At 40.9% G+C, this 14808-nt stretch overlaps 1 protein-coding gene across 2 annotated transcripts in view; it reads right to left on the bottom strand.

The window, feature by feature from the left end:
• Positions 1–14808, bottom strand: part of MCC (MCC regulator of Wnt signaling pathway) — a 540260-nt gene that overhangs the window by 68392 nt on the left and 457060 nt on the right. For both annotated transcript variants that reach the window (XM_089684729.1, XM_089684730.1), the window contains 2 exons: positions 8645–8745; positions 3533–3716 (listed from right to left, as the gene is read on the bottom strand). In XM_089684729.1, the coding sequence (XP_089540855.1) occupies positions 3533–3716; positions 8645–8745 (285 nt within the window). The remainder of the gene's footprint in view (positions 1–3532; positions 3717–8644; positions 8746–14808) is intronic.

The raw sequence follows: 14808 nt of genomic DNA, 5'->3' as shown, positions 1-14808 counted from the left end.
TACAGCATAGGAGATTTTTGTCATTGGGATTGCATATGCTTTAATTTTAGAATCTCAATTTCTTGATATTTAGATTTGGTGTTATTTACAGATGGTAATACAAAACACCAGCAGAATACAAGCATAGTGCAGTGAAGCCAATACTTAATTTTCTGCATAATCGCCTTTACAATAGTCGTATAACATGCTTCATGATATGGTAGTTAGTTTCCAGCTGTTTGTCATTGACAGCTGGCAACTGTGGCAGCAGTATTTACCAAACATTGTTCTGTTATGAATGGTGCTCGGCTCTAAAATAAATATGAAAAAAGCCTTTGGACAGAACTGTAAGGGATCAGGAAGGCTGCTTATGAAGGCCTTTGGAGTTGTGTGGATGAAATTACCCTTGGTTTATGATATCACACACGTTAAGATGTCTGATGGATGTAGAGGATATACTGCAGTGTACAATTGTGCTGATTACAGTGGCAGAGAAGAGGTTACACAGAACTAGCTACACTTTTCTATAGCATTGGAAAACAGGCTCATAGATCTCTAGAGGAATGGTAATCATCTGATAGTGCAGGGTTAGGTCACCCATTAACATGCCTGTCTGCAGCACCGCATGATCTCAGTTATCAGCCAGGGAATAACATCCCATCACGGCTTGTATTAAGTTGCACCGATTGTGAAGCATTAATGAGCAACCACAGCACTATTAACAAAAAGTCTAATTCCTCCCTGTGGCGTGATGCTGGCATTATGAAATATTGATAATGAATATGTTTCCCAACTCAAGTTTGTAGAAATCTGAGAAGTAGAATTTGATGTCCTTGACTACCTTTCAAGTAAACTGAGATTAGAGCTCCCCCCCGACAACCATTAAAAAAGAAAAAAAAAAAAAAAAAAGGAGTTGATGCAATATGAAATATATACAGCTCAGTGGAACTCTGGAGAAGATGGGGTAAGTTTATACAATGCAGAATGCTTTGCAGATGTGTAAGAAAATAAAAACGGCAGCTGCATTAAACCAGGATAAGGACACAAAAACTGGCATATTTGGTATTGGGGAAAATATTACACCCTTATCAATTTTATCATATACCAATCTGTTGCAGGACTTCTTAATGCATACTTCAGCTTATTTTTGGACTGCATAGTGATGAAGATCAGACTTACAATAGTATATCCAAGGCCCACACTGCCAGGTTTGTGAGAATATTGCTCCCCTTGTGTAAGCTGCACCTTTTCTACTCCACTATTTATAAGGATTGGGCACAGGGGTGGCCATACCATGTATGTAAATTGTGCAGCTGCACAAGGGACCTCTAGTTCTTAGGGGCTCATTTATACTAGAGGTCTGTAGGCAGATGCAACTATCCTTCCCACCTGTAGGTGCCCCATGCCATTATTGTATCATAAAAGGAATTGTCCCTTTAGTGCAGTGGTCTCCAAACTGTGGAGTGGAAGCCAGATGTGGCCCTTTGCTTGGCTTTATTTGGCCCTCGAGGCACTTTTCCTCCCACTGATATGAGACTGTTCTGCCAACTGACAACAATGGGGCACTGTTTATTCCACTGGCACAAATAATGGGGCACTATTCCTCCCAATGATATCAATGATGGGGCACTATTCCTCCCCCTAATGCCAAATGGGTTAATGATAACTCTCACTGATGCCAGGGAATATTCCAATCCCACTGGTCTCAGTCCAGCCACCCTAAAGTCTGAAGGATAATAAACTGGCCCTTTGTTTAGAAAGTTTGGAGACCCCTGCTTTACAGAATCCGTACAGCTTTTTGAGAGAAAACGTAGTCTGGTTAGGCAACAAACTCGCAAGAGATTTTGGTGGCCATCTTGGGTGAGGAGCCCTTTTAAATAAAGGGACTTCACATCATTGTGGCATGCTTCTGGTGAGTGTGTGGAAGGGAGAGGAACCCACTTGTGAGGGACAGTGCTTATCGAAGGGTCATGCTCCAGATGAGGAGGGACAGCTCAGGGAATGCTCCTTCTTCACTTCCTACACTCCCGTAAATGGTGCATAGGTGTGGAGCCACTGTGGACTGTGAAAAATCTTCTACCTATTTAAAGAAGGAGTGCCCCTGGTAATGGTAGCTGTCCTCTGGTAACATATACTGTGAACACTGAGATTGTTTATTACAAGGTACCTAACTCAGGCCCTTGCCTACATGTCAGTCAAATGGATGCTAGATCCCCTGACACAGTCATGTAAGATTTGGACACTAATCCCTTCTATCTAGCTAGCATCTTTTGGCTTGGGATAAACTGGAAACTGGGGTTTCTTTTGCTATAAAAATGAAAAAATACTGATGGTTTAAAAAAAAAAAAAAACAACAAAAAAAACCACTGTTTTCTTCATTTCTGTTATAACATTTTGCAAATAATCTCTCTTTACAAATTTAGGCCAAAATGTATTCTGTTACATCAATACACAAGTTGGGTAAGTGATGGGGATGGGGGATGGAGAGACACACAGCGTAAGGAATATTACCTTAATGCAGAGATTGCATTTAAAAAAATTGTCAATCCAAAATTTTATATTCCTGATATATGTGCCAGCTGTAACATGTATCCTGTTTTCTTTACACTGCTTACTTTGAGTTAAATCCCTGGTGTTCCTGCCAGTCCCTCTTCTTTCCTATTAAAAATTGACCACACTAGGTAGGAGAGAACAGTGTGGTCAGTTTTATAGTAGTGCTGAGAACTCAGCCTTGTCTCCTCCAATGATCAGACTTGTGTTGACACACCCACCCTATGCACAACCATTCACTAGGAAGATCAGCGTATTGCTATTTCTCCTCCACCACCTCTTTTAAATCCTTAAGCAGCTGAGAAATTTTTTTTTAAATGCATACACAAATTTTTTGTCTTTCATTTTTATTCTAAACTGAAAGTGTTGGTATAAAAGGTGAGGGTTCACATATACTTTAAGGTAAAAAAAAGTTAAACCTTAGAACTACTTTAAGATCTTGCATTGCACTGTTTTTTTTTTATTTACTGATTGTTGTGCACATTTTTTTTTTATTTAAATAGAGAGACAGGTGGGCCAATGGTCCTGTAAATAAATTCTGTGGATTCTGGTCATTTACAGCTACAGCCTGAGTAGGTAAGGTTTGGAAATATTGGCTAACAAACACATCTCGGGAGTCTAAAGACGGCCATAGATGAGTCAAAAACTGAGTGAAAATTCTTGGTAGTTAGTTTTTTCGCATCATTGGTGTGCCAGCTGTGACTGATCTGATATGCTTGATTCTGTTTAGAAAAACAAAACAAATGATGGCACAATCGTATGTGCCATTTTTGTCTTTTGATTGACAGAACGTTCGGCTTTTGACTAGTCTATGGCCTGCATAACCTTGTTCTGTCTAGTAGGGACAGTTTAACAACAATAGAGTAAGAATAGTTTGTTACAATACAATGATTTTTGGAATCTGTAAATTAGTAATCATGGGGTTCGCAGCCTTTGTACAATATGTACATACAGTAAAGCTACATTAAATAATACAGTAAAGGTTGTTGATTCTCTGTAGTACCTTGTATGGCTGTTTGAAGACAGACTCTCCCATGGCTGCACACTACAGCCAGTAACAGCAAATGCGCCTCCACAGCTGCCATCCAGCTTCATGAGTAGAGCTTTAGCAGCGTTCTCTGCGGTCTTCCTGCAGTCATGTGCCCGCTTTAGCATCTGTGTGATATTCTCATCCCCTGACTGCTCAGCTGCATCGCAAAACCAAAAACAAGCATTAAATTTGATCCAAAGTATGCATACATATCTACCACCTAAGCTATATGAAGGTACGATAATTTCATGGTATGTACATGATTAGCCTGCAACGTTCACCACTAATGTCTATTTATTTTGAAGGCAAAATACAAATTTATAGAACTCAAAATGATCCAGTCACAATTCAAACACTGATAATGAACTTAAAAAAATACATAGGTAGTTATCTTCTGTGAAAACCACGTCAAAATAACGACATGCAGCACGGTCACAGTAGATTTACTGTGACCAAGCAGCAGTTGCAGGCTCAGCAACGTAAATAACCGTTGTAAGCTTGTTTCGGAGTCTGGGGCGTGCATCCGCTGCCAACCCACATAGTGGTTGGACACAGCATGATTTTATCAGCAGGTCCCAACCAGGGTCAAACTGACCATTTGGAAACTCGGGCACTGCCAGAGGGCCTGGGGTCAGTAGGGGGCCCCATGAGATGCCCATGGTACCTTTTTCATAGGCTTTTTTGAGTTTGGGCAAGGACACAGGGGCCCCATGATCCCCTATTGCCCGGGGGCCCCATGAGTGGTCAGCCCGCTCCTGGTCCCAACCAATGATTTCTGGCTGAGATCTGCTGATTGGCTGTGTCCAAACACAGCACAGGGCTCTGTACACAGAGAAGAGATCTCACAGTTTAATCTCCCTGCAAAGCAGGGGGAAAAAACAGCCACATTTATTAGTAAAAACAGCACATATTACACTTGTTAGGCAACCAGTTAGCCCTTTGATTGCTCCTAGATGTTAAACCCTTCCTAGCCAGTGTCATTGGTACAGTGACAATGTACAGTATTAGAACTGATCACTGTATTAGTGTCACTATTGATGTCAGTGTCAGCTACTGCACCTCCCAGCCAGCATCAGCAAATTGCCTGACACACTATCACAGTCCTACTGTAAGTCGCTGATCATCGCCATTACCAGTATAGCATCATAGCTGCTAAAATTCCAGTATACATACCATAGTTTGTATATAACGTTTCCATAAACCAATATACCCTTATTGGGAATTTTTTAAAAAAAATTTTTTACCAAAGACATGTAGCAGAATACATTTTGGCCTACATTTATGAAGATACGCGATTTATTTTGTATTGGATATGTTTTATAACAGAAAGTAGTTTTTTTTCCTTTTTAAATTTTGGCCTTTTTACATTTATATAATAAAAAACCCAGTGGTGATCAACTACTACCAAAAGAAAGCTCTATTTGTGTGAAAAAAAATTATATAAATTTCATTTGTGTACAGTGCTGCTAGACTCAGCAATTGCCAGTTAGCACAGCAGTGAATAGCAAAAAAAAAATGCCCTGGTCATATGGCGCCTCAAGTTATATAAAAATCTCACTCTGTCAAAATTAATAATGAAGAGGGTGTGGCAAGCTTATGGGGGAAATCTGTCATGAAAGATCAACTGAGGCTGCCATTTCCAACCTCTTCTTTTGAGAAAGCTAGTTCACTGGTTGTCTGATGCTATGAATATGTTGCCTAAGTCGCTGGCCCATAATGAGTATGGGCATACTGACTATTCTGATACCTAGACACAGCCAGGCATTTAACATTTTTCACAACAGTGTCACTTTTTTAAATTTATAAATCAAACACAGTGTTTCCTATGTTTTAATGGGTCTATTTTGCTTAAAAAAAGCATGGTTCTACAAAAGCGAACTGCTGAATTCTACATATAAATGATTGCAATTTGAATGGCTTTCCTGAAAGGAAAGAGTATCTTGTGATGATGAAGTGTATTGCTGCAGCATAGGTAGAATAAAAATAAGGAAACCGTCTATTCATCCCAAGAGCATTGAGGTTTATTTCTGAGTAAACTTTCCTAAAGCTGGGTATAGACATAGAAATTCAGTTGTTTCAGCAGAGATGAGCAGAATTTCGTTCTGTGTGTGGCCTGCTCGACAGAAGTTGAATGTTAGATTACTCCATTCAACAAAAAAACAAACTGTCTATGCTCAGATTTATATTGGCAATAGAAAACCTGCTGAAGCATTCACATAATTTAGTTCTAAGGAAAAAAAAAAATCACCAAGCTGTGGCTTATTGGTTGGGCATGTCCGCCTTGCAGCAGTTGGGTCTTCAGTTCGAATCCCAATCATGACCGGATCTAGGGGGTTCTGGGGTGGGCTATCCCCTCCCAAATTTCAGCTGCGACCCCCCCTCTCTCTCCCTCAGGCAAACCATGAACTTTTTCCAAGAGAAGCTGTCTGCAGCAGCTCACACAGCCCAGACAGCACACTCCTACCCTTCCCTTCATTCACAGGAGAGGAGAGAGGATATCAATGTACACTGCCTCCTCCTGCCCCTCTCCTCCTGTCTGCCCTGAAATTTTAAGCACTGCAATTAACTATATGGCAGCTGCAGGACTGATTCCTCTGTCTGAGCCTGAAGACCAGCCAGTGCTGAGTGAACTGAGCATTGCACCACAGCTGAACTCTTCCCATCTCCCTCCGTTCTTTCCCCCATCTCTCCTCCCCCCTCTATCTCACCCCCTTTTCTCCTCCCCCCTTCTATCTCACCCCCTTCTCTCCCCTTCAATCCCCCCTCTATTCTCCCCTTCACTCCCCTCTCTATCCTCCCCTTCTCTCCCCACCCCCTTTATTTCCCCATCCCCTCTCTCTCCCATCTGTTTCCCTCCCTCTCTCTGTTCATGTTAACACGCAGGGACAACTTTAGTATTATTGGGAATGGCTGACAATCAGAAGGCTGGATAAACTGATGGAGTTATTACCCACAAGTTTGTGATGCTTCTGTTTAATCCCTTCCTGTCTAGCCCCAGCATCCCTTTAGGGTATTGTTCACATTAACTTTGATCTCTGAAGAGTGATCTGCATTCAGATCACTCTTCAGAGAGCAGTTGGCAGGCAGTGAGGAGATGCATAACCTCCTCACCACCTGCTTTAACCCCTAGAACCCCACACTAGTGCATTGCACCCATGTGCATTGCACACAGTTGCGGGGTGCTTGCAGAGCAGCCTCATTCATTTGAATGGGTAACATTCAGCAGGCACTGTGCTCACAGAAAGCAAAAGAGGATAGAATTTCTTCCACGGCCACAAAACTTCACAGTGGCAGTATGTGTACACCCCAACCCTGTGTTGCTAACTATACAGTTTATATAAAACAGACACTTTTCTCCTGTCCTCAAATGTTCATGGACAGGAGAAAAGTGCCCATACAAAATCCATGTCATGGGCTCTGACTGTCAGACGCAGATGCAAGGGGGGCAATCTGCTGGACTCAGATGCAAGGGGGGCAATCTGCCGGACTCAGATGCAAGGGGGGCAATCTGCCGGACTCAGATGCAAGGGGGGCAATCTGCCGGACTCAGATGCAAGGGGGGCAATCTGCCGGACTCAGATGCAAGGGGGGCAATCTGCCGGACTCAGATGTAAGGGGGGTAATCTGCCGGACTCAGATGTAAGGGGGGCAATCTGCCGGACTCAGATGTAAGGGGGGCAATCTGCCGGACTCAGATGTAAGGGGGCAATCTGCCGGACTCAGATGTAAGGGGGACTCTGCATGACTGTAATGCTGGGGTGGTTTCACACTGAGGATACTGATGTAAGGGAGGAATCTGACATGAACGTGGCTCTTATCCTGCTACACTCCATATGTTTTGTTACTTATTCTGACCCCTGTACTTGGTACATTATGCTTAGATATACATAGACCTGACCAATTTGCTCATTTTCTCAACAGCTGCTGGTTTAAATGGAGTTTTTCTTTAAGGTAGGCTCAGTAGGGCGGCCCAGACAGTCATTTTTTTTTGCTCAACAATGTGTTGAACAAATAAAAAAAAGTTACTCGATTCTCTCATCCACAGAAAAGAGACTTCAATGCCACCAGAATACACTGATCAGTGCTGCCAGTTATAGCTGGCAGTGCTAATTGTGCAGAAATTTTCCTAGAGGCTGACTGTACAGAAGTTGATCGGTAGATCAACTTCTGTACAACCAACCTGCCCATACATGGATCGAAATTCAACCGCTCCCTACTGAAACAGATGAAATTTGATCCAAGTATGACCGCCTGGGGCAAAAATATCCTTTTTGTGTGCATAAAAACATGAAATGGAAACAATAAAAAAAAAAAAAAATGCTTATTTGTCCTGAGGTTTATTTGTGTCTTTGAGACTTTTGGTTGTGGCACAGTATTTAGTATTTTGTGGGTACGAGGAGTGTGATATAGGTGTGTATTGTATACAGCAGGCACAGATTCTGTTCAATCCCCCTTTAAGACACCCCCCCCACCTACTGGCCAGCCAGAGAACCTATTTCTCTGTTCTTTTCCAGGGTGCCCCATGTCTTTCATGATCCCAGTCTTGCTCACATTTTGTCATCCTGTTTCGACTTCTTAATTGTAAAGCAAGTCAGATTACCCCCCTGTACACTGTCCTACAAATTGTGGATCCCAGCCCTTTGCTCTGCTAATTCCTGTCCTCTGCCCTGCTGACCCCCAGTATACTCCGCTACGGATTCCTGTTTTTGTGCACTACCCTGCTGACCTCCCATCTTCTGCCCCCTGACCTTTTTTACTGCACCCCCATATCAGACTGGCTAGATCCACCCACCCAATCAGGACATGATCTGCATTTATTTTTTTTGTCTTTATGCTTGCGTGGGTTTTCGCAGGGTACTTCAGTTTCCTCCAACACACCTAAGACATGCTGGTAGGTTAATTGCCTCCTGTCAAAATTTGTCCCTTGTATGACATTCTGTGTGCTCCCAAGATGGCTGCTTCACCATCTGCCCCAAAACAGATAAACCATTTGAGTCCCCAGGAAAAAAAGCACTACAGAAATATATGTATTTTTTAAATTAATAATACTAGATGCTTTAAGATTAGGGACTTTTGAACTCTTACCTACTGATCCAACTCCAGCAGCTCTGAATTGTCCAAGAATGAGACTCTGTTCACTTTCTGCAAGTGCTAGTAATAATTCATATGCCTCAATACACTGCTCACTAAAGCAGAAAAGAAGAAAAAAAATTAATCAATATCTTGAAACAGCAACTGTATATCATATGAAGACAGTCATGGAGCTCCAGATATCTCACAGGTAATGGTTAAGCCACTGAACCACTGGTGACCTTAATTCATTGCTGCATTATAAATGTTGATCTGTGTTACTGTGCCATCTGTGATTAAACTCCAGAATGCAGGAGAGATAAATGAAGAAGAAACATACTGCCAGCAAAAGGATCTCCTGCTTGTCTTTCACTACATTGGAAAATATCAGCTTCTACAAACAGCTTCAGCAAGCAGTGTCAGCAAAATCATATGTTTCTCGTATCAATAACTGCACTTGATTAAAAGTTACATTAATTAATATTGGAAATCAAGTAAGCTGTCTGTATTGCAGGATTCAATTTCTTTGGAAGCAGGTTTTGAAGTTTACAATGGACACCACTGCAAATACATAAAAGACCCTTGGATACTGCTGTTTTCTCTAGTGGATAATGTCATGGCCAGCACAGCAGACTGACAGAGACTTATCTGAGAATTCAATGCGACTGTCAGCTGATAACAGAGTTCATTCATCACAGGGTAGCCAAGCTGGATAGATGCCAGCCAATTAGTACTGATTAAAATGTATGTAAAGAAAGGTCTCTTATTTGTTCCTTTTTGTACTCTTAAAATGACTATTTGAACAATTTTTGTTAGATCGGTTTTAGAGAGAAAAAAAAAAACAATACGAAACAAAAAAAAAAAAACTTAAATCTTGTCAGATATCAAGAGCTGTCCTGTGTCCTCTGCACACTTCTTGTGTTCTCTCCTACAGCCCTCTAGTTATCATCATGGACTACTGAATGATTAGCCTTTATTTTACAGTGATCTAGGAGTAGTTGAGTGGTTTAACAATTGACACTGCAGTGTGGTATCCACAAAATGTGTTGTCAGCCCACAAGACAAGAGAGTCAAGGGCATTTCTGGTAGATCAACAGGTACTTTTCTGTACTTGCATGGTTTAAACACAGGTTAATAAAAGTCTGTATTGTAGATATATGTAAATCACTAATTTTCCCAACTATTTATAAGCACGCTTCACCTCTACCCTTAGAGGTGTACAAATATAAATACAAATATGCTCAGTGATAATCAATAAAATAACTTTTCTTATGTAATAATCTCCAAAAAATCCAAAATCTGTAATTATTCAAATAAAGTCCAATTTTAAATTAAAGTCCAATAAACTTCCGGTATTCTCGTATGCGTCTGACGTCACCTCCCTTTGACGCGTTTCGTCATTGGACGTAATCATAAAGGGTTTACGTCCAATGATTACGTCCAATGACGAAACGCGTCAAAGGGAGGTGACGTCAGATGCATACGAGAATACCGGAAGTAGAGTTGCGGCCATCTTGGAGAGGGCAAAATCTCGGCTGTGAGTTGCGATTAGGACTCTCCTGGATTCCGGATGGCAGACAGGTCTTTATATGCTATGTGCGATTAAAGATGTTTTTAATGTAAGCAGGATAATTAAAAGCTTTTGATCTGAGTATGTGGCAGTATTACGCTATGATTTGTTCCTTGTATATGGGTATCTGGCTGACGTATATGGTGGAAGCATTTCTCAGTTGCTAGGGTGGAAGGATCCATACAAAGCAAACCCTGAGGACATCTATAAAAGGATTTATATCACCAGACAAATTTTCTGTGGATTAAGATCAAAAACATAAATTGCTTTGAACATTGGTAAGGGTATTCATTCCTTACCCTGATAGAAGTGTGCACTGTGTTATGAGTTTTTAGCACAGCAGAGTGTTTCACATGCATGGTTTTGCACAGTATATCACATGTGTATGTGGTTTTGATATATACACGTGTTTTCACTTGGGTGAATATTATTGGATTGATTTTATATGTTAATTTTTATTTATAAAGGATAATGCACTATGTATATTTTTTTGTTTTTTTGAGGTAATCAAGGTTTTGCAAGCAGCGGAGAGTTTGTTACATTGGAATCAATTTTTGGACTACACGTATTTGTTTATTGGACTTTAATTTAAAATTGGACTTTATTTGAATAATTACAGATTTTGGATTTTTTGGAGATTATTACACAAGAAAAGTTATTTTATTGATTATCACTGAGCATATTTGTATTTATATTTGTATTGTAGATATGTATTGCATTATTAAAGAAGAACTCTGGGATAGGCAAAAAACCACCAATTAGTATAATTAAAATGTGAAAATCTTCACCATTTAGCAGAAAAGTCTAATTGAATTTTCATGACCTCATCTCTGTAATTCAAAAGATAACACCATCTGCTCTGCCAAGGATGAGGTGTAACAGCAGGGATTACATCATGTCCTCGGCTCTCTCTATCTGCAGTGCACGGAAACTACAATTCCCATCAACCACAGGGAAGTGTAGTGAATTTGGGCGGGTACACTAGGCCTGTAAAAGTTGAATGTGTCAGACAGTCTCGGTCCGCCCACCGCTGCAAGTGGGGTTGAATTACATCACTGCTTCCTGAAGAAAGTACTACAGAAGGGATGTGCCAAGACCAGTGGCTGGGTGGAATAGAAGGTCGAAGCAGTCACTGGTTTTACAAACTGGAAAAGAATTAACAGTTTGATTTGAAAATGAATAGGCTATTTCAGAGCAACTAATGAGTGAACCAGAAGATTGATGACATATTCAGTGAAGGTAGGAAATCAGCAAAAAGGGCATGTAAAGAAGTTTTTGCCTGGAGTTCTGCTTTAAATTTTTATTTATTTTATTTTTTGTTTTGTCTTCGCATACTCTTTATATTGACATCTAAAAATGTATAGATCAAAGAATGCAAAGAACTTTTTGGGGACTTTTCAGGTGCTTCCTTAAATAAACTTATATGTAGGAAATATTAATATAATTTATTATTAAAATCACCAAAAAACATTTTGACATGAATATGTTGTGTGTTGTTAAAAGTTGATTTAATATATATAAAAAATAAAAAATTGCAGTCGTCAGTATGCCCCAGCTACGTACATAGCAAATATACAATTTAACAGTTACAATATTAGCAAACTTGCTATACACATATATACTGTTATACTTGGTAAAGAAGTAGGGATACTATTCAACGTGTTGCACAATGCTAAACACACACACACTTCAGACCCCCTTCACTTTTTAAATGTTATATTGCAGCCTGATGCTAAAACTGTTTACATTCATTTTTTTCTCATTAATCTACACTCAGTACCCCATAATGACAAACAGAAAACAGAATTTTAGTAATGTTTGCAAATGTATGAAAGAGGAAAAAATAAAATATCACATTGGAAAAAGTATTCAGAACCTTTGCAACAACACTTGAAATTTAGCTCAGGTGCCTCCCATTTCTCTTGATTGTTGCTGAGATGTTTCTACACTTTAACTGGAGTCCACCTGCGGTAAATTAAGTTGATTGGACATGGTCTGGAAAGGCACACACCTCTCTATAAAAAGCCTCACAGCCGACAATGTATACTGTATTAGAGCAAAAGCCATGCAGTCAAATGAACTGCCTTCAGAGCCTGGAGAAAGGATTATTGCAAGGCACAGATCTGGGGAAGGCTACAAAAACATTTCTGCTGCACTGAAGGTTCCCAAAAGCACATGGCCTCCATAATTCTCAAATGGAACTGAGCAATTGGGGGAATGGCCTTAGCAAGAGAGGTGACCAAGAACCCGAAGGTCACTCTGACTGGGCTCCTGATCCTAATGTGGAGAACAAAGTTCCAGAAAGATAACCATCACTGCAGCCCTCTACCGATCTGGGATTTATGGCAAAGTGTTTATAGATGGAAGCTTCACCACAGTGGAAAACACAAGAAAGCCCACTTGGAGTTTGCAAAAAAAGCACCTGAAGGACTCTCAGACTGTGAGGAACAAAATTCTCTGGTCTGATGAAACCAAGCTTGAACTGTTTGGCCTCAATTCTAAATGTTATGTCTGGATGAAACCAGGCACTGCTCATCATCTGTTCAATAACATTCCAAAAGTAAAGTATGGTGGTGGCAGCATGATGCTGTGGGGGGGTTTATCTGCAACAGGAACTAGGAGATTGGTCAGAGTTGAGGGAAAATTGAATGGAGCAAAGTACAGAGATATCCTCAATGAAAACCTGTTCCACAGCATTCAAGACCTCAGACTAGTCCGAAGGTTTGCCTTCCAACATGACAATGCTAAGCACACAGCCAAGATAACACAGGAGTGGCCTACAACCAGGGGTGGACTGACAACTCATGAGGCCCCCGGGCAATAGGAAATCATGGGCCCCTGTGTCCTCACTCAAACCACACCCAACAAAGCCTATGAAAGGTACCAGGGGCATCTCATGGGGCCCCCTACTGACCCCAGGCCCTCGGGCAGTGCCCGAGTGGCGAAATGGTCAGTCTGCCCCTGCCTACAAATCTGTGAAAGTCCTAGAGTGGCCCAGTCAGAGACCTGATTTGAACCCTACTGAAAATCTCTGGAGAGACCTGAAAATGGCTGTGCATCGAAGGTTCACATCCAACTGAACTGAGCTTGACACTATATGCAAATTAGAATGGCAGAAAATCCCCAAATCCAAGTGTGCACAGCTTGTTGTGTCATACCCCAAAAATCTCGAGGCTGTAATTGCTGCTGAAGGTCCTTCAACAAAGTACTGAGTAAAGGGTCTGAATACTTAAGTACATGTGATATTTCATTTTTTCTTTTTAATAAATTAACAGACATTTCTGAAATTGTTTTCACTGACATTATGGGGCACTGACTTTAGATAAATAAAATTAATTTAAATAACTTTAGTATCAGGCTGCAAAATAACAAAATTGAAAAAGTGAACATAGTCTGAATACTTTATGAATTATATATTGTGAAATCAGGTAGTTAGCTCTCGTGGTAAATGAGTTGTTTTAGTGAGTCCAAAAGGCAGACAGGAACTATTTTTAATTTGAAGGAAAGTGAAAGTTCACAAACAAATTATTTCCCAGGCAGGGGGTCTTCTCCACCTTTAACAGAAATCAATACACTGGAAAATGCCGAGCCACCTGGCTCATAAGCTCACTCAGCTTCAATTGCAGTACCTCTCCTGGATACTTGGCTCTCTAGCCTTTAGACACAGCACCTTGCTGTAAGGCCCACCTCTGGCCTATGGATGGGGGTTCTCCTGACACCCAGTTAGGAGCTGACCTAACTTCATGGAACAGAGACCTTGGCCTCTTGGCTTCCGGCTGGGCCCTTTGACCCTACGAGACCTTCCGTCTCCCCCAATACTGGAAGCGGTCCCCAACTGGGAGCCCTGAGCTATTCTCAGACTTTAGTATGTAACGACACCTCACAGCTCTGTACTCCAGATTATTATTATTATACAGTATTTATATAGCGCCAAAGGGTTTGCTCAGCGCTGCACAAAGGCAGGGGGACAAGACATGAGACAAGACAAAGACAGTGTGATACACGAGGGGTTCGAGGGCCCTGCTCTTTCGAGCTTACAATCTAGGAGGGAGGGGAAAGTGGTACAAAGTGGTGCAGATTGCAGATGTCTAGCAAAACCTAGACACAGGATTGAATGTTCTGATCCAGAGCTGCAGAATCCAGAGAAAGCCCATTCCACAGCATTCCCTCTAAATGAGAATCCCATGTCACATTTTCCTATCTTCTTACAGGGACTCATCCTGTCACAATATATATATATATATATATATATATATATATATATATACACACACACACACATATACATATACACATACAGTCAGGTCCATAAATATTGGGACATCGACACAATTCTAACATTTTTGGCTCTATACACCACTACAATGGATTTGAAATTAAACGCACAAGATGTGCTTTAACTGCAGACTGTCAGCTTTAATTTGATTTCCAAATCAGGTGAACGGTGTAGGAATTACAACAGTTTGCATATGTGCTTCCCACTTGTTAAGGGACCAAAAGTAATGGGACAGAATAATAATCATAAATCAAACTTTCACTTTTTAATACTTGGTTGCAAATCCTTTGCAGTCAATTACAGCCTGAAGTCTGGAACGCTGGCTTTCATCCC

The sequence above is a fragment of the Staurois parvus genome, unplaced genomic scaffold, assembly GCF_062004578.1.
Source record: "Staurois parvus isolate SC_StPar_1 unplaced genomic scaffold, SC_StPar_1.0 ptg000354l, whole genome shotgun sequence".
Lineage (NCBI taxonomy): Eukaryota > Metazoa > Chordata > Amphibia > Anura > Ranidae > Staurois > Staurois parvus.
Note: the sequence above shows the minus strand (reverse complement) of the source record. Positions and strands in the feature narration are given on the sequence as shown.